The 27,717-nt window shown below is 39.0% G+C and overlaps 1 protein-coding gene across 1 annotated transcript in view; it reads left to right on the top strand.

The window, feature by feature from the left end:
- Dnajc15 (DnaJ heat shock protein family (Hsp40) member C15) overlaps positions 1-27,717 on the top strand; it is a 56,799-nt gene that overhangs the window by 16,606 nt on the left and 12,476 nt on the right. The window contains exons 2-5 of the mRNA XM_031361128.1: positions 3,612-3,663; positions 7,602-7,675; positions 15,897-15,973; positions 19,791-19,861. Coding sequence (XP_031216988.1) covers positions 3,612-3,663; positions 7,602-7,675; positions 15,897-15,973; positions 19,791-19,861 — 274 coding nt within the window. The remainder of the gene's footprint in view (positions 1-3,611; positions 3,664-7,601; positions 7,676-15,896; positions 15,974-19,790; positions 19,862-27,717) is intronic.

The raw sequence follows: 27,717 nt of genomic DNA, 5'->3' as shown, positions 1-27,717 counted from the left end.
AAAAAAAAAAAAAACCCAAAAAACAAAAAAATACAAAATGTTGCAATAATTATCATACAAAGAGTTTGAAACTAGAGTAACTGTTATATAGGAGAGGAACCAAGGAGATTCAAGTCCTTTTTGTTCACAGTATTGATTTCATGGTAAAAGAATTTATAAATGGGCATTACAGGCTAGAAAGTAAGCTTTATTTAGAAAAGAACTTGAGGTGTGTATTTGGAAGCAAAGTTGTAACACTCTGGCCAGCTGTAGCAGGTGGCCTTGCCAGGCAGGACCTCATTGTGGCAGGTGTTGGAGAATGTTACCTCTTGGGTGTTTATGGGTGGGCTTGATTATATTCAAAATTTTAAATTATTTGTGCATGTGTAGTTAACTAGGGCTTAGATCATCCTCTTGCTAGTAGTGGGGTAGTCACATACACTGTGCAGGTGATCTTTGAGGCCATTAATAGACTCAGTGTAACAGTCAGATGTTCCTGGTGGAAGGTTACAGAGTGCTTATTCATTTTATAGCTGGCAAGGATTTAAAATGCTCCTTATTTGTGGTTGAACAGAGAAGGCAGTTGATCTCATTAAGTACAAAACAAGGAAGAGATGTTGTAATGGGGGAGGGGAGTTGTTTGCAATCCTTGACTCCCAGCTTGACAATTGTCTCACCTCAATTTTAAAGCTTTATAAATGGATTGTGTATTTAACCTAGGGAAGATCAATTAATTTTCTGGAACCTTCCTCAGAAATCAGTTCTTTGAATCTTCCTGTACTTAGACAAATACAAGGGCCGAAGGGCTCTGCTAAGACTTCTGTCACACTGCTCACAGTTGGTACTGGATGGTTATTCTGAGACCTTTGTAGATATTCATACACTCTACCTAATAATAACCATAGAGTGTGTGCAGACTTGCTAGCAGTTTGAAATGCATCAGTAAGTCCTACAAATAGTATATAGAGCTTTACATTCTGGCAAGAATATTTTCTTACCATTTCGTTATTGCTGGTATTCTCTGCTTATTCTTGAATACTTTATCATGTTTATGAGCCATCTACATTTCAGTCCCATCCCCCACAAACACTGCTGAGTTTTGAACCCAACTCATGTAGGCACATTGTCTAAGTCCTTGACTCTAAATTTTTTTTTAATTTTTTAAATTTTTTTGTCTTTTTTGAGACAGGATTTCTCTGTTTAGCCCTGGCTGTCCTGGAACTCACTCTGTAGACCAGGCTAGCCTCGAACTCAGAAATCCGTCTGCCTCAGCCTCCCAAGTGCTGGGATTAAAGGTGTGCGCCACCACTGCCTGAATACTCTTAAGAATTCTTTAAAAAGATGAAAGCCCCTGACCTAGTATCCTGCCTGCTCTTACTGGATTGTCTTTTGTTGCTAAGTTGGAGGAATTCCATCTGTATATTGGATATATGCTGCTTGTTGTAAAGAATTCTGTCAGTCTATAGAAGATTGATGCTATAATATCAGTAAGAACAGAAAGGCTCAGTTCAGGCATAAATGGGTGTTTATAATAAGATGAAGATATAAAAACCATAAGAATAATAGATTTTCCAAAGAAAAAAGCAGTTTGATTAAACAAGGTTATTAAAGAAGTTGTAGAAAGTTCATAACACCATGACACACAGCACCAAGGAAAGCTTTAAAACCTAGCAAAACCATATGTGGTGGTTTGAATATGCTTGGCCCAGGGAGTGGCACTTTCAACAGGTGCGGCCTTGTTGGAGGAAATGTGTCACTGTGGGGTGGGCTTTGAGGCCCTCCTCTTAGCTGCCCATAAGACAGACTTCTCCTATTTGCTTTTGGAACAAAATGTAGAACTCTCAGCTCCTCTAGTGCCCTGCCTGCCTGAATGCTGCCATGCTTCTCACCATGATGATAATGGACTGAACCTCTGAATCTGTAAGCCAGCCCCAGTTAAATGTTGTCCTTTATAAGAGTTGTCTTGGTCATTGTGTCTCTTCAGCAATAAAAACCCTAACTAAAACACCATGCTTCTCTAGAGCATTTCCTATCCTTAATTCCCTTCTGTTTAGTAAAAATGAGGCTAGGGAACCTAAAAGGAACTTTGAAGTTTCTCTTGTCTCTGAGTAGTTAGTGCTTTTCCTCATCTACAAGGAGTGCGTAGTCCTTAACTATTATCATAGGCTGGTGTAGTTTGTGGTAGTCTTGACCCAGGATGGCAAGACTAGGGGAACTTGCTTCCCTGTGAAGATCTCTAGATGGCTGGATGAGTTACTGGACATTAAATTTTGCACCATTGTGCAGCTGCCCTTTCTGATCTGATGACTATCATTTTAAAGTCAAATCATGATTAAACCTTAGATGTATCTTTCTTCATAGAACTTGCTGGCTCATTTTTGTGTGAGTTTTGTGCAGGTAACCATAGCTTTTGATTTAAAAAACTGAAAACAGAAATCTAAGGGAGGTTTGGAATGAATGTCTGACAAAAGAGAAATTCTTCACTCTAGAAGACAACGAGATCCAAGGATTCTGGGTTCATCCTTCGTCTCTGCCACAGCCTTCTCTTTTATGGTTGACGTATTCTCCTAGGATGTTTAAGGAAAAAAGCTTAAGATGACATGGACTTATAACCAATTTAAGTAGCTCTTTTTCATCAGAATTAGCTCATTAACTTACGACATTCTGAATTAAAGACTCTTGCTATACAGTAATCTTGCTTGTCCTAGAAGAGTAGAAAATTAATGTAAAAATAATTTATCATTTTTACTGATTTTTGAATTTTTATTTCTTTTCTAAAAATGTATGTAAGGTTTTATTAATGTTTTATTTCTAAATACAGCAAATGCAATTGAGCATTGTAAGTATAAAGTTTTACAGAGGAAAATACGTGATTTTATCTTTATGGAAAACAAACATTAAGCCCATTATTGAGAATAGTCTACAGAAAAGATTTTAGGAGCACATAATATGAAACCCTTTGGTAGAATGAGCTCAGAAAGTAAGTGAAAATCTGGAAATATTTTGGGTTACTAAAAATTGGCCAATAGGGCTGGTGAGATGGCTCAGCGGTTAAGAGCACTGACTACTCTTCCAGAAGTCATGAATTCAAATCCCAGTAACCACATGGTAGCTCACAACCATCCGTAATGAGAAACAAAACAGCCTATGGCTGGAGGGGCTGGAGCAATTGGGAGAAGGGGAAGGGGAAAAGGGCTTAAAAATTAGCTAATAACTGGGAAGTGGTAGCAGTCAGGAAGCAGAACCAGGCAAGTCTCTGTGAGTTCAAGGCCAGCCTGGTCTAAAAAGTGAGTTCAAATTCCAGGCGTGTCAGGGCTACACAGAAACCCTGGTTTGAAAAACCATGTGTTGGGTGTGGGGTGAGGTTAAAGGAGGGAGGGAAGGAAGAAGAGAAGAGGAGGAGGAGGAGGAAGAGAGAGAGAGAGAGAGAGAGAGAGAGAGAGAGAAAGAGAGAGAGAGAATAAAGCAAGCAGCATATAGAAATCCATAAACAATATAGAATTTTCAGTTGTCTTCGTCATAGCAGCACTTGAAGGAAATGTGTCTAATGTAATTATCATTGTTTCTGAGGTGATTTACTCTCTTAGCATCATGTGCACGCCTCTAAATGATAATATGTTTTTCCTCTGCAGGGGAGAAGGTTGATAGCTGTAGGACTAGGTGTTGCCGCTGTTGCCTTTGCAGGTATGTTGTTTTGGTTTTCAGACATAAGACATTCACCACCGCTTACAGGTAACCTAGCAGTAATCAGTCAAGCAAAATCTAAGGAAGCATTATAGTAAAGAAAATTATCAATCAGTGAGCTAAGAAAGCTAGCTGCATAATGGCTGATATTCCCGCATGTTCTTTTCCAGTTTCATTTACAGTGTACAACAGTAAGAAATCTTTAGTATGGGCTGATGAGATGGCAGTGGCTAAAGCACTTATAGGCAAGCCTGAAGATCCAGGCCATACACCCAGAACATAAGCTGAAGTCACACAGTAATGTAATCCCACTGCACCGTGGAAGGCTGAGACAAGGTCCCTCATCCTTAGAACTCCTGGACCAGCCATCTTGGAGCATACACCAGTTAATAACAGAAAGACTGTCAAACCAGGTCAAAAGTGAGGCCCAGCATCCTAGGTTATCCTCTGTCCTCTGCATACCCACTGTGGCACATACATTATTTCCCCCTCCCCCTATACACATGATAATGCAAGAAAGCCTGCTGGAGCGATGGCTCAGCCTTTTGGAGCACTTGCTGCTTGCTCTCCCAGAAGACCAGAGTTCAGTCCTAGCACCTACACCAAGCAGTTCACAACTGCTCTAACTCACCTCTAGAGGAGCTGACTTTTGCAGATACCTGCCCACAGATACACCTAAATAAATAATAAAATAAATCTTAAGAAAATAAAAAAAAATTATGTTTTATCTTTTGCTGTTAGCTGATCATGTGTTTGTGTGCATGTATGATGTATGGGTCTGGGCAGGAGTACATTGTCAGCTTTTGACAACTTTAGGGAGGCAGTTCTTTTTCTACTACAGAGGGTCCAGGATGGAACTTGGGTTGTCAGGCTTGAACAATAAGTACTTTTACCCTCTAGCCATCTCTCTGTAATACAATGCAATAAAAGTGGTGGAGGTTCCTTATGCTCTCACATTTATATGGACTTAAACATTTCAAGGTATTTTCTTCTGAAGAATATAGCTGTTCCTTGACTACTTAGGCGTCTTGTAATTGCTGATATAGTTTTTTCTTTCTTCTTTGTTTATTTTTTGATAAAGCTTTTTGTTTGTTTATATACTTAGGAGAATTTTGTTCACTACTACAATTATCTTCTTAGAAAAGGTGGTTTTAAATGTTAAAGATACTTACTCAATTATTAACTTACAACTTTAAATTATATAGCTATTCCTTCACTAAATGTTAATCTGATAATATTGTTTTGTGTTAGTTTTATTTACTGTTGCTTTGTTATAATACCTTGATAAACAACTTTGGGCAGAAAGAGTTCTTTTAGCTCACAATTCCAGATATAGTTCTTATAGCATGGAAATCAAGGTGCCAGAAACTTAAACCAGCTAGTCACATGTAGTCTAAACAAAAAGAGAATTATTGCATGCATGCTTGTCCTCAACAGTCTTTCTCCACCCTTAAGCAGTTCAGGATCCTCTGTCTAGGAATTGGTGCCACCCATAGTGGGCAGTCTTCCCACACCAGTGAACATAATGAAGACATTCTACAGACATGTCTATAGGCCAACCTGAGCTAAGATGGCCCTTTATTGAAACACTTTTCTCAGTTGATTTTTAAACTGTGTCTAGGTGACAATTAAAATTAACCATTACACCATGTTATTTAAATTTTTCTTTCTAAATTCTATGGGTTCGATCATGCTAATTGTAATTTTTCTTTGGATAAAACTACATTCCATTCAGTGTTAATACAGCTAAGTTCCAATAAAAAGTGACAGAGTTTTATTTGGTTCTATACAGTATTTAATTTTACCCAATTCTCATTAAAAACAATCAGAACTTAAAATTAACAAGACCCTTTAAATCTTTTTGCCAGCAGGGGTATGTACTGATTTTTTACTATAGTTAACTGCTTCTGAGCTTTGATGAGAAAAAGATCATGTTTTTAAAGGAATCCTGAAAGTTGTCTTAAACATAAATCAATATTAGTACAATTATAGGGTAGGTGTAATTATAAATTCAACTGTGAGCTTTTCATTTTAATTTAGAAAGAGGATATATTTGCTCTTCTTTCAGATAATGACAAGAACTTGTGTGAACATTTTACACAGAAAAAGTTCGTGTTACAAATTAGCAGAACTTGCCCAGAGCTATAAAACTGAGTAAGACTTAGGAGAAGGTATACTTCCATTTGTTGCAACTAGATCTAGTTTATGTTTAAATGAGCCTTCAAATATCACTTCCTGAAACCTTTATCTTTCCTTTTCTCCAAGGCTGGAGTTTAGTTGGTGTGCCTGATTGTGGTTTTCAAGAACTTTGAGGTGATTTGAAAGTGATATTTTATATAGAGAGTAAAATGGTAAACTGTCCTGAAAGATCCAGGTAGTTGAATTTTCCCACTGGAATTTTTAATTTGCAAATGAGCTTCTGGCTGGTATTAGAATTTAGGTTTGTGGTATCTTATATGGTTTTCTAGCAAGACCAGTGGGAAGGGCACAAGTAGAAAGTGTGCCTTCTGATGGTATTCTTGGGCGAAGCCCTCAGGATGACTTAGGATCTGTATTGCTGTCGAGTCTCACTTGTCAACACAGGGATCTATTAGGACACTTAACAAAGGGAATAAATTAAAGTTTAGTCCTTCTTCCAAACACTCAGATATATTTTTAGAACAGAAACTTGTATTAAATTTTGCATCTTTGGTTGATTGTCAGGAAACCTCTGACAAAGGCCAGTGTAGCAATTTTGATTTAACAACTAACATTTCCTTTCACTGATTTTCTTACTATTTCTCTAAGTAGAATATAAGCACATGTTTTCTATTTGGTTTTACATTTCCTAATCCAATTTTACTTCTTAGTGATTTGATTTGATCACTTTCTAGTAATCAGATTAGAGACATTTACTCCAATATGTACATATAAAAATGTAAATTTGTGTTTAAATAAGCTGAACCATTTTAACTTTCAATTTCAGTAGTAATTATAATCTGAAATATAACATGATAGTAATTATAATCTTTTAATCACCTTGGAGATAATTTCTAAACTCTTTTCAGGTACCTGGGAGCTAAGAGTGAGACTAAGTTTTATGGGTGAGAAATCACTGGAACCTGGCAATTTCTAAATGAGATTAAACACTTAAAAACCAAAAAAGGAAAAATAAAATAAGATTTTAGAGAAAGTAATATCCAAAGTGAGAAAAACAGATAATCAGGCCGGGCGGTGGTGGCTCACGCCTTTAATCCCAGCACTTGGGAGGCAGAGGCAGGTGGATTTCTGAGTTCGAGGCCAGCCTGGTCTACAGAGTGAGTTCCAGGACAGCCAGGGCTATACAGAGAAATCCTGTCTCAAAAAACCAAAAAAAAAAAAAAAAAAAAAAAAAAAAAAAAAAAAAAAAAAAAAAAACACCAAGAAAAACAGATAATCAATTATTTAGGAAATAGCTTCACATGTGGCTGCTTTCTTACCTGTAGACACGTTACTCTATTAAGTGCATTCCTATACCATGTGTCTTCCAAAGTGTTTGTTTTCTGTGTATTTCAATGTGATTATCATCATAAATGGCAAACTAATTAATCATTTAGTATCATAAGTATCTGTTACAAACAGTGACTTGTTCTGTTCAATTTATTGTGGAAGGAATATTGTATTCTGTAACATTGTATAAGTATAAAATATTACACATATAAACACTGAAAACTAACTCTATTATCATGAACTAGAACTTGATATGTGTGTTGGTTCTGATAAAATTAAGTCAAAGTCTGTATGTTTAGTAAATTATAAGATTGAAAAATAAAAGATCTTTTTGATAAAATTTGAATATTCATTTGAAATAGCATTTATAAGATAAACTATCTCTAAATTATGTATGATAAGCACCTTAAAAGTAATGACTGACATTGATTATGAGAAACATATTTGTATTTGTTCTACTCACTATTTAGGTCGCTATGCATTTCAAATCTGGAAACCTCTAGAACAAGTGATCACTGCAACAGCAAGGAAGATCTCCTCTCCAGTAAGTTAGCCAAGGCTGTCTCTAGGACCATCTCCTCTGCAGTAAGTTAGCCAAGGCTGTCACTAGGACCATCTCCTCTGCAGTAAGTTAGCCAAGGCTGTCTCTAGGACCATCTCCTCTGCAGTAAGTTAGCCAAGGCTGTCTCTAGGACCATCTCCTCTGCAGTAAGTTAGCCAAGGCTGTCGCTAGGACCATCTCCTCTGCAGTAAGTTAGCCAAGGCTGTCTCTAGGACCATCTCCTCTCCAGTAAGTTAGCCAAGGCTGTCGCTAGGACCATCTCCTCTGCAGTAAGTTAGCCAAGGCTGTCCTTAGGAAGCTCCTTTTGATGGCCGCTTGTCGTACTGCAGAGCAACTCCCAGCAGCTCTGAGCTTGTTTTAGGCTTCCCACCTGGAAGGTGGGAAGAAGTAGACATTTGCTTCCCTCACATCACTTATGAGTCTGTCTGGCTTATGGATTTAAGTTTCTTAGTTATATGATTTTTACTTAGGAACTTCAAATTCTGGTTTTGACGACTATTATACTCTAGCTAGTGTTGGATGGACTTTTGGAGGAGGCTCTCATGTAGCCCAGGCTGGCCTGAGCTCTTTGCTCCCCCTTTTCCTATCTCCAGAGTGGCTGGCTGTAGACATGTACCATCATACCTAGCCTCTTTAGGTGTTTGCTTTTTGAGATAGCATCTCACTATGTAGTCAGTGTTGACTTTGAACTCTTGATCTACCAGCCTCCTACACTAAGTATTGAAATTACAGGCATGTACCACCACACCTGTCATCTTTTTCCCGTCTAATGACTGTTTATTTATTCAATAAACATTTAGTGAGGGCCTACTACTTACCAATTCCTGTACCAGGACGTGAGACTAACAGCAGAATAAAGCAGACAAGACCTCTGCCATAGCAGAGCTTATGCAGAGGGTATTTCATCCTGATACCCTGTATCACTGCACTTGACCATTTTGAACATAAAATTGCAAAATTCCAACCACAAAATCTTATAGGGCTATACATTCATTTAACAGAATTCTAGATATTCTTTTAAACTTAGAAGTACAGAATGAATGAAAATAGGTATGAATAAATTATGGTGTGTTGGGAGCTAGAGAGAAGGCTTGGTGGTTAAGAGCCTGGTTGCTCTTCTGGAGGACTCAGGTTCAATTCCCAGCCCCACATGTCATCTTACAACTTGTCTGTAACTCACTTTGCAGGGTGTCCAGTCCCCTCACACAGACACAACAACATGCATGATAAATAAATAATAAGTAAATAAATAATTTTTCTTCAAAATTGATACAGTATGAATTGCAGTTTGTGATCACTAAAGAATATACCATGAGAATTCATTGAATCACTGCGATGTAAACATTGACTTAAAGAAATCAGAACCAAATTGGGATTAGATTAACTTGGTTTGTAGAAATTTGAGAATGGATGAGTTGTTTTAGCAAAGATATTACAAGCCTGTGGAGCTTAGTTGATGACAGGCAGTTCAGCCCATGTTCAAAAGAACTGCAAGATTTTCTGAAATCTGAATGCAGCTTATAGAATTTATAGAGTTTATAGCTTTGTTTTCTCTTTCCCATTTACATTTGATCTGACTCGCATTACTAGATAGATATGTTAGCATTAGTATCAGTTAGTACTCACTGTGTGTCTGCTACACGGCAGACACTGTAGGCAGTAGAATGTACTCATAGACCAAAGATACTTCTCTCTAGGAGCTTACATTTTAGTGGAGATAAGCAATTTAAAACATGAAGATTTCCAAAATTATCAAGTATTCTTAAGAAATCCAAACCAGGGTAAGAAGCAAGAATAGTAGAGGAAAAGGGCATGTGTACTACCCAGGCTGACAGAGCCTCTTAGGAGACGAGGACATGGAGCGATGAGCATCTGAAGGAACAGTGTTCTGGGCAGTAGGAGCACTAGAGAGGTCGAAAGGTGGAATGTGCTTAGCAGCAAGTGTAATTCCAGTGGTGACCGAAGATAGTAAACTAGCTGGGGCCCAGATCTCTTACTGCCTAGGACCATGGCTACACCACTCTTCTTTTTTCTGAATATGAAAGATTTTGAACAGGGGAAAGGATGATTTGACATGCTTTTTATTGGCTTATCATTTGTCCTGCCAAACCTTCAGAATGTAGGCCAGAGTGAGGCAAAGCTCACTGTGAAGGAGGTTGAGAGGGACTAGTGTTAGATAGTAAGGGTGTAACACGGTGACTGGAGTGGAAACTGTATCGAGGGTTCACTGAGTGTGTGTGTTTCCATGTGTGTCACTTATAACTAGAAAAAAATTAGAAATTAATCTTGCTTCTGTTCTGGTGATCTTCTGTAAATATATGTACATGCAAATGGAAAACCTTTAAGCTTTATGGAGCACTGTATTATTTAATGCTGCAGGAGAAGGAGAAGGCCTTGAGAATGCTGACCATTGCAGTGCTCAGGAGAGGCCTGCAGCAGGCCAGGCCAGCTGACATGCCTGAGCTGGAGGCTTTTCCTAAGGAGAGAGGCCCGAGCGTGTCTCATGTGCTGCTGCCTTTGCTTTCTCTCTTTTTAACAAAATGTGGTTATAGTTTGTAGGGAAACTGTTTAGAATACCTTACTCCTCGTCATCTTTAAGAATTATTCATTATGTATTAACCACTCCTGAGAAACTAAAACATGAAGTATCCATATAGCATCACTTCACACTAAAGAGTCCAGAGGCCGCACTTCATAAATGCAGCCTTACAGGATTTGATTGGGTTACTAAAGGAATAGGAACAATAATCGTATGTCACTCTCGCGCCCACGGGGTGGATGGGTCCAGGCCCAGTGGGCTTCTGCTTATCCTTCTGCACTCTACATCATTCGAGAGTTACTGTCCTGTTCTTCAGTCCCACCTCCCTTATTCACTTACTGCAGAAGGCTGGCTGGGGTGCGTGTCATCTGAGAGCAAGGATGGTGGACGTGTTCATTGTTTTCCCACTGACAGGGTTTGTGTGGCCCCTCATGATTGACTGGAACTCGATGCTGCTTGAAATCTAGTGCTTCCGGCATGACAGAAGTAGAGCCCTATGAACCAGCCTCATGGCCTGCCCTCCTGGTCCCCGTGTACTCACAGCCAGAGCTCCTGCTCGGCACCTGATCTTTACACCTGGACAACCTGTGGTGTGGTTTTCTTTCACGGTCTGGTGATTTTAGTTTGTTTTCTTTAATTATTAGCAGCTTGCCATTTCATGAGAATTCTTAATAAATTGTAACGTATTTGAAAAGACTGCTTTATTCTGTCATACTTCTTGTGGTTTTCCCTGATTATTTCTTCCCTCTATTAAGTCTTTATAGGATTCTTATTAGAAAGAAGTGTCTAGCTGGTTTATCTCTCTCTCTCTCTCTCTCTCTCTCTCTCTCTCTCTCTCTCTTCTCTCTCTATCTCTCTCTCTCACTCTCTCTCTCTCTTGTTCTTGGCTTTTTCTTCTACATTTCATAATTCTTCATTTTGCAAATCACCAGGCTGGTGGTTAGCAATGGCCATCTTCGATTCAATTCATCTGAATTTTATATAAGGGGAATGTTTTCAAATGTATTTTATTTTTAACTATGTATATGTGTGTGGACTGGTCCACATATGAGCGCAGGTAGCTAAGCAGTGTGAGAGTCAGGGTTAGATCCCCAAGGCTGGATAGATGGGCAGATGTGAGCGCCTGCTGTGAGTCTTCTGCAGGAGCCTTGTGTCGTGTTCTTAGCTATCAGCCATCTCCTCAGCCCACAAGAGAAAGCTTTACTTTCCAAGAGGCCATTGTTCCTTGTTGTTGTTTTCATTCATTTATTTCATTGAAGCTGGCTTACAGTTCAGAGGTTTAGTTTATCGTCATGAAGGTGGGAAGCACAGTGTGCAGGCAGACATGGTGCTGGAGTACCTGAGGGTTCTACATCTAGATCTGCAGGCAGACATGGTGCTGGAGTACCTGAGGGTTCTACATCTAGATCTGCAGGCAGTTGAAATGGAGTGACACTAGGACTGGCTTGAGCATCAGACCTCAAAGCCTGCCCCCACAGTGACACCCTTCTCTAACAAGGCCACACCTCCTAATAGTGCACTCTCCATGGGACAAGCATTAAAACAGGAGCCATTCCTATTCAAACCACCATGATGACTCAGGCTGTTATTTTGAACTAGTGCCCCTTTGTTATTTAAAACAATAACTAATACTAGATGAATACTAATTTGTTCAACAAGTGTCTGATTACTCCTAATTTAGGGATAGAGTCCTGGATCATTTATCTTCTTCAAGGCTTTTAATTTTCTATTTGTCTTTTTTTGAAGTCATGCTGCTATGGCTCTATAACTGATCATTCTTAGTAATTTCTGTGCAGTGTATTTCTTCACCTCACCCTGTGAACGATAACGCTCTCACCTGCTTTTCTGGAGGATTGTTCCTGACACTGACCGAGTGACTAATGAAGAGCTATTCAGCCTGAGCGGTGCTAGCTTTCCTTTGATAGCATGACACTGCTAATCATCCTAATCTCAGAGAGAAATGAATGCGATTCCTGTTGTTGCCTGTGTGTGCTTCTTGAATAGAATAACACAAAATAAACGTTTGTACGGTCCAGGGTGTTTCCAGTGGACGGCACCATCTTCTCTCTATACTTAGTCACATAATTGTTACTTGTAATAATATCGTGTTAATGGATCTGGACGCTTCCATGGGATTGCAGCATTTTCAGAGAAGGGACTGCAGCATCTTATCTCAATGTCCTAAACAATTCAGTGTTGTATATCTTATCTCGCCTCAGACACCCTTTGAGTTATTATTTAATATTAGAAGAGAGAGATATTGAGTTATAATTTTGTGCCTGCTTATAATACCAATAGTAATTTAAAGATAATAGATTAGTATATTATAAAAATATTTCTTTTTAAAATTGTCTAATATGAAAATCTAAACTTCATGGTTTTAGAAGGCAGAATTTTCTCTGAAGAAATGTGCCTATAGTTAAGCAACATAAGCTTCCATTTTCTCTTGTCTGTTTTTCTGTCTGTTGACCCTGCTGGGTTAAGTGTCTATCTACAAAACCAATGTTCTGTTAGAAAGGTATGATGACTTTCGGATATCAACTTCTTGTAGACACCTGGATTTTGAGGAAATGTCTGTGGCACCATTTCCACATAGTAAAAAGAAAAATAGCACAAATGCTAGTGTTTGCATTTGAGGTTAGTGACTGGGGACTCTAGAGGCAATGACAGTGTAGGAAGCATCGTTTCATCTTATGCTGACTCAAAGTCTCAGAGCAACCTAAGGCAGATGAAGACTCACAGCAGTACTGTTTTTTGTAAAGAAAAACTTTATTTGCCTTAACCATGATTTAAGGCCAAAATAAGAATACGTGTGCTCCTGTAGAAATGGCTGCGGTAACCAACTTAGATAACCTGCTCTCATCTGTCAGTAAAGTTTGCATTTAGTTCACTTTGGTCTCCTGGGAGAGCCTTTAGGCCCGTCTGGCATTCCATTATCAAGTACCCGCTTCCACTTCAGCTCAGGCTTGAGGCCTCCTCTCCTGTCCTCTGTAACAGTCTCTTGTATTTTGCTTCTGTAGTGGGTTGAAAATGACGTGGCACTTGGAATAGGGCATGTTCCTCCTCATGCCGTTTGATTTTTGGATCAGTATCTATGTGGTAAAAGACAGCCCTTGACTTGCAGCCAATCACCAACATGGAGGGGGAGGTTGCTTCTGTACTAACCATGTACAATTTTTTTCTTTTGTCAACATTCTTTAAACAATTATGGCCGGGCGGTGGTGGCGCACGCCTTTAATCCTAGCACTTGGGAGGCGGAGGCAGGCAGATTTCCGAGTTCGAGGCCAGCCTGGTCTACATAGTGAGTACCAGGACAGCCGGGGTTACAGAGAGAAACCCTGTCTCGAAAAACCAAAAAAAAAAAAAAAAAAAAAAAAAAAAAAAAAAAACAAAAAAACAATTACAGTGTAGCCACTACTTATTTGTGTGGTATTTACATTGTTTTAGGGACCTACAGGTGATTCCGGGTGTATAAGAAGATAAGATAGCTTATATACCAATATTATGTTGCCATTTTATATAACAGACTTATACTTGCAAGCATTTCAATACAATCAGGGTTCTGGACTCCATCCCTGATATATATTATAGTCAGTGACTATAGTTACTTATTATTCCTTATGAAAATACAGGCTTCTGTCTAGAATTGTATACGTATGCAATCGTATATGCCTGTGTTTCTCTCTAAAACCTGAGTTCATACACCTACTTTGTGTTTAGAGCTCCTGAAAATAATTGCTTTCCCTTGCTGTCTCCTCCGATTTCTTCCCCTCTCCTCTCTGATCTCTCCTTTTCCCCAGTTTGAGAAAGGATGTTGTTCTGTAGCCGAGGGAGCAGTGATGTGTGTGCTTCTCCTGCCTCTCCCTCTAAGTGCGTTGATCACAGCTGTGCACCACCATACCCAGCTGACGCAGTTGGCTTCATTTGCTCCTGGTTTCTGAGGTGGATCTCTATACAGCCCAGGCTGGCTGGGCTGGAACTCAATTCTGCTTCTCTGTGGACTTTGTCTTTGTTAATTCCTGGTGTTGATTCTTGGATCACATTCTGTTTTACCAATCAGAAGCATTTAAAACCATTTTTCACTACCTCACTTTTGGCTTCTAGTTTTCTTTCTAGGTCGTAGTGTGGTCAGTGTTAGCAGTTTTTAATTTTCTTCTGTTTCTATCTTTGATGCAGTCTTTGAGGCTCAGTCTCTGTGCTTGTACACCTTTGGGGGGTCTGGTTCAATCTCTCTTCACCAAGCACTGGTCACACTGAGAACTCTCAGGACTTTTCTATAGATTGAACTTTTAGTCCACTTAGAAATTTGATAAAAGCTTCAAGTTTAACACATTGAAACCATCCTCATCATACCTGTTTCCCACAGCTCACACCTGTCCCTTCCTTCAATCATTCCGGCAGCTCTAGGCCACAGATCTTGAAGCTATTTGTGTGGTTTATGTTCTCTGAAAAGCAGACGATTGGGGCAAGAATTGTAGAGATATAACTTTAAGGAACAGTCTTAGACGCAGCATCCTTCCAAGCAAGACAAGGGTAGAAGAGCAAGTTGGGTTGCAGTGCAGACTTAATGAAGGCTGGGCAATGACAGCTACCATTCAGTGTTATTAGAGCAGGGATGTGAGATTAAATGTGGCCTAGGAACTAAGTATAACTGCATCCAAGGACTGAACCTTAGAGAACCACAGTGCACACACCTCACTCAGTCACTTCAGGTATGGGCTGCTCTAGGAAGAGGGCATGACCTTGACTTTGGTCTTAAATGGGCAGAGCTCAGGCTGATCAGCAAGCAACAACCTGAGACCTTCAGTCCTGACAAGGCATCTGGACAGCACATAACTTGTTTTCTACACCATTTAAAATTCCTCTTTTTGTCATATCCCATAGTAGTCCACCAAGCAAATGTTTGCTTTCAAAATACATGCCGAGTATCTGGCCACTTTCTCCCACATTCTCAGCTCCGACTTCCTTTATCCCCAGTGTCTTACTAATTCATAGTCATGCTCTTCAGCTGGTCTCTGACTTCCATATTCTTCAGCTGGTCTCTGACTTCCAACCTTGTTCTTTTCCACTCCTCAAATTCAAGTTAGTCCTTCCAAACAAAGCCAAATGATGTTACTCCAGTGCTCTGGGTTTTCATTCCATTTAGAATAAAAACTTCTCTCCATGGCTTACCATGCCTTTCACAGTGGCTTCTTACTACTTTTGACTTGTACCTTTCTAGCCCATGTCGGCAGCAACCATGGCCATGGCTTACTTTCCCAGCCTCTCCTGACTTTCCTGTCTGTTACCACGACACGTTCTTCTGTCTCTGTCATCCAGGATAGAGATGAACAAATACGTGCCACATCTATACAAGTGACCTGGTCAAGGTTATCCGATGAGAAAAGCTGTTCTTTGCTTAGGGAAAGCATTGGCTTTTGCTGACCCTTCAGTTATATCTCAGTAGAGAAAAATTAATGCATTGAAAAGTTGAAAACATTGTTCACTTTTCTCTTTCATTCATCTTGGTTGGCGTTTCATGAAAGGATCATTGTATCGTGCATTCCCCTGCAATTTCAAGTTGATTTTTAGTAAAATACATTGCTCTTCCTGTACCAGTGTAAGGGATTGAGGTCATGCTACTTCGTGCATGGAACTAATTATTTCTTGTTCTTTTCTGTGCAGAGCTTTTCATCCTACTATAAAGGAGGATTTGAGCAGAAGATGAGTCGGCGAGAGGCTAGTCTTATTTTGGGTGTAAGGTAAGTGCTGCATACGTATTTTTGGTTTGTGGCCAAGATTGTCTTGAAAATTGGGGGGAGGAATTACAATAAGTTTGTACTTATATTTAAAACTTAAAAATAAAGTCCAGAAAAGAACATAGCATGTTCTTTTCTTTTAAAACTCGAGGTCTGGATTAGTTGAAGTTATTTATGCTCTTTGCTTTTTAACAAGGACTCCTAGATTCCAAGTCTATCCTCACAAGATCCTCACTGATTCCAAGTCTATCCTCACAAGATCCTCACTGATTCCAAGTCTATCCTTCACAAGATCCTCACTGTGGTGCTGATTTCTCTCTTCGCCAGTTTGAAAATTTGATGCATATCTTTAGTTATAACGCAGATTTTGCTTCACACTTCTTTTTTTACTTTTGCAGTTTGCTGTCTGCCATATATTATTTTTCATTTTCCATTTTACCATTCATTTACTGTTTAATATTAAACATTATAGGGGAAAAAGCTAATGAAATTGTGTGGCTATGATTAATGGTAGTATCGGGATTGTTTTCTTCTATCAGATTTACTGGAATCTGTGTTTATGTGGTTCTCATATGGTCCCTTAGAGCATATTCTCAAGTGGTTTTGGTTGTTCGTGGGTTTTGTAGTGCTGGGAATTCAATCTAAGGTCTTGAATATGCTATGTAAGGACTCTACCACTAAACGTGTCCCCAGCTGTTAGATTTTTGTAACATTGTAACCTAGGCTGGCCTTGAATTCATGATCATCCACATGGCAGATTCTAGGATTAGCCTTATCTACTATACACAGAGAGATGGTTACAGCGTATCATCTACTGCAAATTCCCTAGTGACTTATCAGTGTGATTAAGCAGAAGAGTTAAAGTGCTATACTGACAAACCTATACATCAATACAGTCTTTAACGCCAAACATTTCTTATGACCTGCTTTAAACAAACAAACAAACAAACTGTGGGCTATCTAGATGGCATAGTCCATAAAGCACATGCCACCATACCTAATGACCTGAATGCAGTACAGTGCATTTGGACCTGGAAACACATGAACTCATTCCCAAAAGTCATTCCCTAACCTCCACAGGCATACTGTAGCGTGCATGTGCATGCACCCCCCCCCCCACACACACACAGGGATCAATGGATGGATGGATGGATGGATGGATGGATGGATACAAGTGAATAAGTGCAATAATAATTTTAAAAGACTGGGGCTTATTTTTGCTTAGTGCTTTATTTTAATCTAAGAGATGGGAGTTTTCCTGATCAGAGAAATCAGATAGAATTAGGCAAAGGAACCTTGTTAGTAACTAACCATTCCTTGCTCAGCACTACTCAGGAAGCATTATTATCTCCAAACTTAATAGCTTTGTTTACTCAAGCTCAGTACTACTCTTGTAGGCTTAAGAATGCCGCTCAGCTCCACAAGTCGTGTTTCTTCTATCTACGCTCACCCCTACCCTCCCTTCCCCTGCCAATCAAACATATTACAGGGAGCAGTTAGAAATCCATGGTGTAGGCAACATGTCTATTAAAATGTAGCAAAGACTTAGAGTCTTAATAGAGCAAAAGCAAAGGGGGAATAAACTGTTCATGTAAATGAGAATCCTCCCCTCATCTTCAAAGCTCATCACTAAAATGATAATTATCCTAAAGGCAGTGGCGTAAATTACTTGTGGATACGAACTTCTCTTCTGTACATTTTTACTTTAATCTAGTTTGGTGGGTAGCAGATCTCAGAGTACGCAATACTTCAGGGTTTGTGTAAAAGAAAAATAATGCTACTTTTTGTTTTTGAATAGGCATTGTAATTGATTTTAAAGGATATTATAATGTGATTTTCAGATTTTGTTTTATATGTTCAATTAAATCTTAATATCTAAAATAAGAGCTAACATTCCATGTGACTTCAAAAATATAAAATAGAAATTTGTGTTTTCTTAAATCAATGTCTTTATTAACTAGTGATAGCATTCTGACATTTTGTGAAGCTCTTTTTATGATTTGAATAATATAAGTCTCCTATAATGTTAGAGTTTGCCAGGGCAGAGCCTTCCCTCTTTTAAGGAGATCACTTTTTGTGACTATTATTGTTCTTGGTTGTGGGTTCTTTTGTTTTGTTTGAGGGTACTATAAATCCACCAAGTACTCTTTGCATATTCAGTCTGAGATAGTATTTTAAGGTATAAGCTATCAACTGTGCCTGTAAGTCATTTATATGTACTTAAGGAGACATGTCAGGCATGTGGAACAGCGAGACAGCTTAACTAGTCTACGCGTGCTGGAGAATGGGTTCCTTAAACAAAGGATCCATGCACATCAGCCACAGGAGGCAAATTTGTGCTGGGTTCAGAATGATGTGTTTTTTATTTCTTAATAAGCAATTAAATAGAATAGTCTTCTTAGCTCTTGTAATTGCTACTTTGCTCTCTCAAAGCTCAATAGTCTTTGAACTCAAACAGTAGCTATTTGAGAGATCACTAAAAGGTAAGTTTTAAAAAGTTCCTCTATAAGGCTTCTTTCTGTAAACAATGAGAAGAAGTATTCTTGGGTCCTTGCATAAAGGACCTTGTGTATTTTATTCATGGGAAAAGGTTTTGTGGATTCATTTAGCCAGTAATTGTTCTCTTTTTTTTATTTTTTTCAGAAGAGTTGCCTTTTTTATTTTTTTGACTTTTAAGTTCAAGACTTTCGTGTTTCAACCTCCTGACTACTAGAAGTATAGACATATGTCACTATTTCGGGCCCTGAATGGGGTGTCTTAACATTAGCAGTGTTATTTACCTGTAGGAGGTTAGTGGTAGTGTGTAATTGACAAGAAACTGCTAAAAACTGGAACATGAACAGAATCAAGGATTGGTACCAGATAGCAAGGGGAGTTAAGTTTGAACAGGAGAAGAACCTCAAGCAGCATTCTGAGCCCATTAGATGGATCAGCCAGCCTCTGCAGTCTCCGAGTTGTAGTTAGTTCACAGTTGGGATAATGCTTCTGAGAATCCAGGAAATGGTGGTTGTTTACATTCCATTCTCTAGAAGTACAAAAATGTGTAAGTTTTATATACATTTATATATAAATATAGAAAGTAATCCTTGGAGGTAGGCTTTATTGTGTGTATGTTAGGTATGAGATGACTTGTTGAAGGACTACAGAAGGCAGTTCTTCTGGAGCACACATTTCCTACTGGGCCTGTCCTAGCGCTTGGCATTATCCTTGCCCTGTGGGGAGGATGTTGGCACCCGGCAGTGAGGAAACTGAATGCAGAGATTCAGACTTTGACCAACATCGCCCAATGCTCCATAGCAAAACTGACTCAAAGGCTAGCAAGCTAGTTCTGGAACTCAAATCCCGATGGCATGTGTCAGCTTCCTCCAGGGTGACCTGAGAAGCATGAGCTTTCAGTCCTCGTAGTATGCATTCTGTGACTCTCCTGCCTGTGTATGTGGGCTGCTTGTTGGCGGTAGTATTGTTGTTGTGTTGTTTTAGTGCTGAACCCAGGGACTTTCTTGTGCCTGCTAGTCAGGGTCCTATGATGGAGCTAAATCTCCAATCTGTCTTTTATTTACTTACTTTCCAAACCCGAGAATGAAGATTGACATTATAAAGGACTGAGGGAAAATACAATATTCCTTAAAATTTTTGAATGATGAAGGAAATATTGACACGATGGTTTATTTTGATGGTTAGTGGAATTAAGCATAAAGCTTGTAATTTTGTATTTGTCCACAAGATGGTGAAATTCTCATTAGTTTTTAATTTCTTGTAGCCCATGTAAATCATTAATTTATAATCTGCATTTTGTACTATCTATTAATTTTTTTTACAGCCCATCTGCTGGCAAGGCCAAGATTAGAACAGCACACAAGAGAATTATGATTTTAAACCATCCAGACAAAGGTAGGTGGTCGCTCCATTTCCGTTTCCACAGAGTGGTCAAATGAGCCGTGGGTTCCTTTCAGTTTATTCGAACTCACATAAGTGGTGCACAGCCAGAGTCAGTAATGTGTCACATGCTGAGACTTTCCTGACACACCAGTGGGCTTGTGCTTCAGAGTTGAGTGAGCAATGGAAATAGTGGATTTGAACTGTTAACTTCTAAGAACTTAGTCACTGGCTTCAGGGATGAGTATCTGAACTCACCACATTGTGATCAAGAAGGAAACTATGAGCTATGGGACCATGGGTAGAGCAAACTGATTTGTGCATCATCTATTATATCTACTAAATCCTAAAGATCAAAGGACAGGATTTAGGGATTTCATCTACATCTCTGTAATTTGTCATAGATGGTTGTGAATTTTTAAATTTTGTATAAGAAGGCTCTGAGGCTCAGCTATTTATTTCTTACTGGCCATGTTTTTAATGTAAATTTATCTTACAGGAAGACAATTGTTATAACTTTAACTACACTACAGCTGCTTGATAGAGAAGGCCCCATATGTTCATTACTGTTTCGGCTTTAAAATAACAGCTGGTAGAAAGTTGCACTGCATTTCAGAAGTCAAAGGGGGGCAGGAAAGTGAAGGCTTTCTTAGATTCTTATTTATAGACTTTCTGTTTTGTAATTATTTTGGAAAAAAATTAAAAACAAATTTCAGATTCTTATTCATCTTGACATCAAAATAAGGCATTCTTTTTCAGCTTTCTCAACTTAATTACTTACTATAAAAGTTCTTTTACTGAACATTATCCTTGTTGGGTTTTGTACTCACTGTTCTTTGGTGTGAATAAACAAGAAAATAAACTTTGAAAAGAGGTTTTGCTTAAAAATTTTAAACAGCTTCAGCAGTTACTGAGAGATCCACTCAACTAATTTGCTCTTTATTGTGTACTTTCGGAGTAATTGACTGAGTAAGAAGTGTGTTTAAGTGCCTCCTTGAAGCCCCTTTTCTCCTCCGTGCCCTCTACCCCTTCTGGGTCAAGTGAATGCTCTTGGCTGGGATTGATTGCAATCGTGTTCAGCGCTCCTGTCTGTCAGATCATTGATGGGTTGTTGGTTGTCTCTACCATGAAAGAGGCAAGTTCTAGAATGTATTCAAGAGAGTGTGTTGTCTACATAAAAATTAAAATGTCTGCATGTGTTGACCCCATTAGTACTTAAACTGATGACTTGATTTTTTCATAGGTAATATACTTAGAATATGGGTCTTGCTACCAGTAAGCCTACCAGGGCCTGCCTGTCTGTCTGGTTTAGCAGCCTAGTGAGAAAGGACAAGCATGCTGGCAGGAAGCAGTGTTTTCTGCCAGCGTCATAGCCTCAACATTACCTTCATGTCTCCAAATTTTAGGGTTATCATATATAACACTAAGGTTGTTATTATAAAGTTGTTTTTGTTTATGGAACTTAATGTACTCGTATTTCATATCTATTTAAGGAAGGAATTCTACTCTGTATTTCTCTTCAGATCACACCTCTAAGAAAGACCTCTCTGTCTTTTCACATTTTTTTACTCTTTAAGAGTGTATTAACACTGTGGGTTATTTTCCCTTATAGAATTGCTCATCCATTCGATTTAAAACATTTGGAGTTTCCTAAGTTCATGGACTAACTAAATTCTAGTCATGGGCCAATGTGATGGTCAGTGTTGTAAACTTGTCATGGAGAACAGACCTGTGGGCTGTTACCCACCCACTGTGGGTGACTCCATTCCCTAAGTAGGAATTCTGGGTTGTATAAGATACGGAACCTGACTGAGCACTGCATTCATGTGTTCACGGTGACTTCTGCCATACAGACCTTAAACTGTTGTATTAAGCCATTTCTTCCCCTGAGCTGCTTTTGTCTGAGCATCTTTTCACAGTAACAGGAAAATAAAGTAAGTCGCATTTGGGAAGAAACACATGCCATGAACTAAAGGAATATAGGTACCCACTATGTATGACAAAGTTGGAATCCTGCCTCATAAATCTGAAACTTATCTTTGGGAAAGTAACAGATTTTTAAACAAGAATGTCTCATTGACCTTGGAAAGAGAAAGCTAGGAATATTGCAAAGTGTGACAATGAGCAATTCATTTCTGTCCCCACCTTTCATGTTTCTCTCCCACAGTTGTTCAGGCAGGGTTAGCATCAAGTGTTGCAAGCCCTTACAGACACTAACCTCTCCCAGTGCGGAGACTCATGACTGTGCACACCCCCCTCTGCCCACAGAGGCTTTTCTGTTTGTTTGTTTGTTACCAGCTGGTGGAGTGAAGTTGACACCTTTCAATCCAGTGTTATATACTGTAGCTGTCTTCAGACACACCAGAAGAGGGCATCAGATCTCATTACAGGTGGTTGTGAGCCACCATGTGGTTGCTGGGATCCGAACTCAGGACCTTCGGAAGAGCAGTCGGTGCTCTTACCCACTGAGCCATCTCGCCAGCCCTTTTTTTGGTTTTTGAACAAGGTCTCTCTGTGTATCCCTGGCTTACCTGGAACTCACTCTGTAGACCAGACTCTCCTCGAACTCAGAAATCCGCCTGCCTCTGCCTCCCAAGTGCTGGGATTAAAGGCATGTGCCACCACTGACCAGCCCTAAATGGTATTTCTTAACATTTTCCTGAGTGTAAGAAATTAAAAAGGTGTGTGTGTGTGTCTGTGTGTGTGTATGTATAAAACATAACATAGATATAAATAGAACACATGTTTGGATCTCCTGGGCTTCATCTTCATCACCCGAGAGTCCAGGGGACACTAATGGAATTGATGTTGTCTCTTGAAATCAGACATTTTCATCTTGGGAAAGAAATGGCATGTTAATTCTGTTTAAAGACTTAGAATAGAAGTGTTCCTGGTCTCAGTGAAGTAGACAGCTCCAACTACTGTAAAGCTCTCCTTTACATTTATGTGGGATGTGCCTGCTTACACTGGAGAGATTCCGAATCCTTTTACATTCATATCCCTTTCAATAAAGATTCAATATTCTCATACTTTTAAATGTGTGAAATCAAAATTAATATATTAGGTTTAAAATATATGGTCATTGTGTTATTGAATAGATTTTAATTACTCTCCTAAAAAGCCAATTTTGACATGAAGTTCTAGAATAAAATTACAACTTAATACAGTATTTTATATTTAAATGTGTATAAACATTTAGGAGAGATGTGTGATCACCAGAGTCATATGGATTCTCTAAGGAAAACCAATGCCTAACTAGTTTGATTCTTATTTTATTTTTTGTTTTTGTTTTGTGACAAGATCCTACTATGTAACCCTGCTGGCCTGGATCTCACTATTTATATAAACTACACTATCTTCAAACTGATAGAGCCTGTGCCTGCCTCCTGAGTGCTAGAATTAATGGTGTACCTCACTATGCCCAGCTGATTTTCTTTATAATCTATGAAATAGACTACCCCCTCAACACACAGGGGTTCTTTCTTTGTCTTTGTTTTAATTGCTTTATTTAGCTTTAAGACTTTGAGATTCTTTTCTAAACAGATAATTTTATAATACATTTAAAAAAATCAATAATGAGAGACTAAAGAGAACGTGTTTTAAGGGCTGCAAAGGTGGCTCAGTCAGTAAATTAATTACTGTGGGCATGAGGACCTGATTCAGATCTTCAACATCTGTGTTGAAAGCCTGCATACATGCCTGTACTCCTATTGCTGGGGAGGCAAACAGGTGGGATCGCCTTCACATACGATTACCTTCACGCATTGGCCAGCCAGCTTAGGCATGTGGATGAGCTCCAGATTCAGTGAACTAGAGCCCACACCTCAAAAAGTAAAGCTTATGTTGACCAACCTTGTCTTTCTGTGAAGAGGCCCACTTGATGATTGTCTTCATATGTTCCTGAATTACGTTGCAAATATTTTGTTGGGAATTTTTGCATTTGACATCATCAAAGACTTTGGTCTGTAGTTTTGTTGTTTTATCTTTAACTGATTTTGGTATCAGAATAATCCTGGCTTTATAGAGTGCATTTTGGTAGTGTTCCTTTGTTTTCTATTTTGTGGAACAAGTTAGTAACAATTGATATGAGATCTTCCTTCAAAATAGAATTTACCTTTGAGTATGTCTGGCTTTCATTTGAGGGAGACATCTGTTTACAGCTTAGATCTTTTGATTGCTTTTGTTTGTTCTCTTTATTTATGTCTTCTGACATTCACTCTGGTAGATATGTATTTAGAAATAATTCTATTTCTTCTAAATGTCCCAGCTGTTTAGAGTATACATTTTGAAAATGTTCTCTGATCATCTTCTCTATTTCATGGGCGTCATGTCTCTAGTCTGTTACCTTATGTCTTCTCTCTCTCTTTATTAGATTACCTAAGGATTTGTCAGTCTTATTAATTTTTTCAAATAACCAACTCTTGCGTTGACTCAGTACACTGTTCTTTTTAGTCCCTGTTTCATGAATTTCTTACCTAATTTCTTATTTTTTGCCATCTAATTGTTGAGGTTCATAATTGGGTTGTTTATTTGAGATCTCAGGGTGCTTGCACATGTGAGCTCCTATCTCTCAGACTTTTTAACTTACAGCTTTAAACTTGCCTTGCTAATCTTGGCTGTGTCCCGAGGTTCGGAGAGGTTGTATTCTTACTTGTCTCTAGGGACTTTTTAAAATTTCCTTTCTGAGTTCTTGAATGACAAACTGTGCATTTAAAAATGTTTTATTTTCTAAATATTTTTTTTAGTTTCTATAGCTTTTCTTCTTGTTAATTTCTACTTTTATTCCATTGTGCTTTAATAGAATTTAAGGGATTATCTTGATGTTTTCTGTTTTTTAAACAGAGAACTGTTGAGAGAGCTATTGAGAAAAATGCCTATTTCCTATCTATTGGGACTATTTTGAATGTATTAGATAAGTCCAGTTGATCCATATTGTATATTGGTATTTCTTCTTCTTCTCCCATATTAGTCTAAGGTTTGTCCAGGTGCCGTGCCGCGTGCGCTCTTTCCTGGCTCTGCTGTGTCTTCATTTACTCTCATCAAGTCTAAGCTTTCCTAGAGGGACTGTCCTCCTCCCCCTCCTCTGTAAAGTATTCCGTTAAGAATTTCCTCAGTGGTGGCTCGAGCCATTAATTGGCTTGATTTGTGTTTGTCTTAACATGTCTTCAGTCCTCCATCACATTGGAAAGATACTTTTGCAGGGTATAGCATTCTTGGGTCCCTAGTTGTTTATTTTTAGAGTTTGAGTGGTTCCAGGCTCTTCTGGCTTTTATTGTTGCTGATGGAGAGTCTGGGGTGATTCTGATATTTCTGCCTTTGAGTATGAGTCAGTGTCTTTCTCATGATGCTTTCATGATTTTTTTCTTTACTTTATATCTTTAACATGATATGTTATAGAGAGTCTCCTTTGTCATGTTTTCTGGAACTCTGTAGAACTCATGCATTTGGATATCTACTTCTTTCCTCTTAAGTTTGGAGAGTTTTCTGCTATAATTTCATTAAGTAATCTGTCTACTCCATTTTATTTTACCTCTCTCTGTCCTTCCATACCATGAATTCCCAAGTTCAACCTTTTCAGTGTGTCACAGATTTCTTGGAAATGTCAACCACGCCCATTTCCTCCTTATATGTGTCTGCATTATTGGGTTGGCTCAGTCATCTAGCACTGAACTTTGTTCTTTTGCATAGTCTTGCTATTACTAATGGTATCTTTTGTGGGTTTTTTTTTTTTCTTGATTGATCATTGAATGAAAAAAAAATTGTAACCATGACCATTCCCCGGTATGGGTGAGGAGGTTTATGGTATATATGAGAGAGAGTTTGGCCAGTGGCATCTGGAAGAGTCCTGACTGAATTTGGCCATGATAGGAGAGAGAAGGTTGAGGAGCAAGAAAGGAAGAGAGAGGAAGGATAAGGGACCAGGAGCCAAAAGGCCAGGAGTGAGCCAGGAGACCGAGAGACCGAGAAGACATGTAGCCAAGTGGCTGAGGTGATGATGATACGGGACTCAGAAAAACTGGGGAAGGGCAGTGAAAGGTTCAGGGTAGAGGGCGGGCTGAGAAGTACTGAGAGGAGCCAGGGCTGTGGAACAGGTATTGGCTGTGCTGAGGGAGACGAGTGCCAGAGTCTGCTTTGATATCTTAAATAGGCACCGGTTTCTTAAGACCTAACCATCTTTCTCTTTTGGTTCAAATATTTCTGTTTGGCTCCTTTTCAGTGTTTCACTCTCTGCTAAGCTTACGATTAATATTTAGGACTTTCATATCTAACTTACTGTTTTGTTCGCTTTAGAAACTGTATTGTCACAGTCTTGGATAAATTTTCTTAATTTCTTCACTATTTGTTTTTCTATATGATCGTTAATTCTTTTAAAAAGTAAGCTTCTGAAGTTTTTCTCAGGCATTCTCATCATGTCTTTAGTTCAGGGTCCTATATAGGGAATTGGTCAGTTAGGGCACAGTGTGGTGGTGTTTGTGTTATGTGCCTTGTGTTTACCTGTCCTGTGTCTGCTTCTGTTAGAGTGGGTTTGTCAGTTTGGGTTTCTCATGAGAGGATCTGAGGAGAAAAAAATCGTGTTTTTGAGAATGTGAAAGGTGTGCTGTGTCCGCACTGCTGCTCTATAGTTGCCCACTTTGTTCTGTGGTGCTCGCGGTCACACCCAGGTGCTTCGCTGCTTACAGAACTGCTCAGGAAATCAGTCTCTTTGCTCTTTAGTCTCAACCTATGTATATATTTTTGCCACAACCATAGTGTAGAAAAATGTACTTGTTTTGCCTTTTTTTTTTTATTACTACTCTGGCTTTATTTAAAACACACACACACACACACACACACACACACACACACACACACACAAAAATCCTCTGGCTGGAGAGATGGCTCAACTGTTAAAGGCTAGGCTCACAACCAAAAATATAAGAGTTCGGTTTCCAGCACCCACGGCTGTCTCTCCAGCCACCTTTAAAAAAAAAAACAAACAAAAAAACAAAAAAACCTCTGCATGCATTCATTCTGGTGTGATATGCAGTTTTGTTTAAGTATATAAAGAAAATATAACTAGACGCATAGGTATTTGGAAGAGGATTCCTGCAAAGAATCTTCATCACTGCTGTACCAGAATTCAGCAGTGATAGTTTTTAAGATCAGTCGCATTTGGATCTAAAGTAATGCCAATGAATTTCCAAAGTTCATTATATAAAATGTCCTGACCATCATGACCTCTGAATGGATTTTTATGCCCAAGTATGATTTTGTAACATCATTTGCTGGTCTTTGGAAAGTACTGTTCACTGAGTGTTCCAGATGAGGCAAGTGTTGATGTATTTCATTGTGGAGTATTTCTCAAGATGGAGTCTGGGGACTAGCAGCAAATTCTTGAGTTCACCTTAGACCTACAGAATCAGAAACTAAACAGGGCCAATAACCCAGCCCTCTAGAGAGTCTGATGCTGAATGATGTCTGAGACCTACTCTAAAGTTTCCAGCCCAGGTCCAAGAGTGTTCATGAGAACTGGTTCTGACCTCTGTCACCGTTTGTTCCTCTGGTCATTTGAAATGTTTAGAAACTAAAGCTCCCTGCTTCTTTCTAAATCTTGCTCTTTTGCTTCTTTGTCCTCTGTTGTGTTCAAGTTCAAACGTTTGTCATATTTGGAGAGTGTCGTAGTCAGGGTTTCTATTCCTGCACAAACATCATGACCAAGAAGCAAGTTGAGGAGGAAAGGGTTTATTTAACTTACTTCCACATTGCTGTTTATCACAAAGGAAGTCAGGACTGGAACTCAAGCAGGTCAGGAAACAGGAGCTGATGCTGAAAGACCCCTGGGGGAGACCCCCACTCAAATCTCGGGAGGACGTACACCCAAGGAATCACGA

This window comes from Mastomys coucha, unplaced genomic scaffold (assembly GCF_008632895.1).
Source record: "Mastomys coucha isolate ucsf_1 unplaced genomic scaffold, UCSF_Mcou_1 pScaffold9, whole genome shotgun sequence".
Lineage (NCBI taxonomy): Eukaryota > Metazoa > Chordata > Mammalia > Rodentia > Muridae > Mastomys > Mastomys coucha.
Note: the sequence above shows the minus strand (reverse complement) of the source record. Positions and strands in the feature narration are given on the sequence as shown.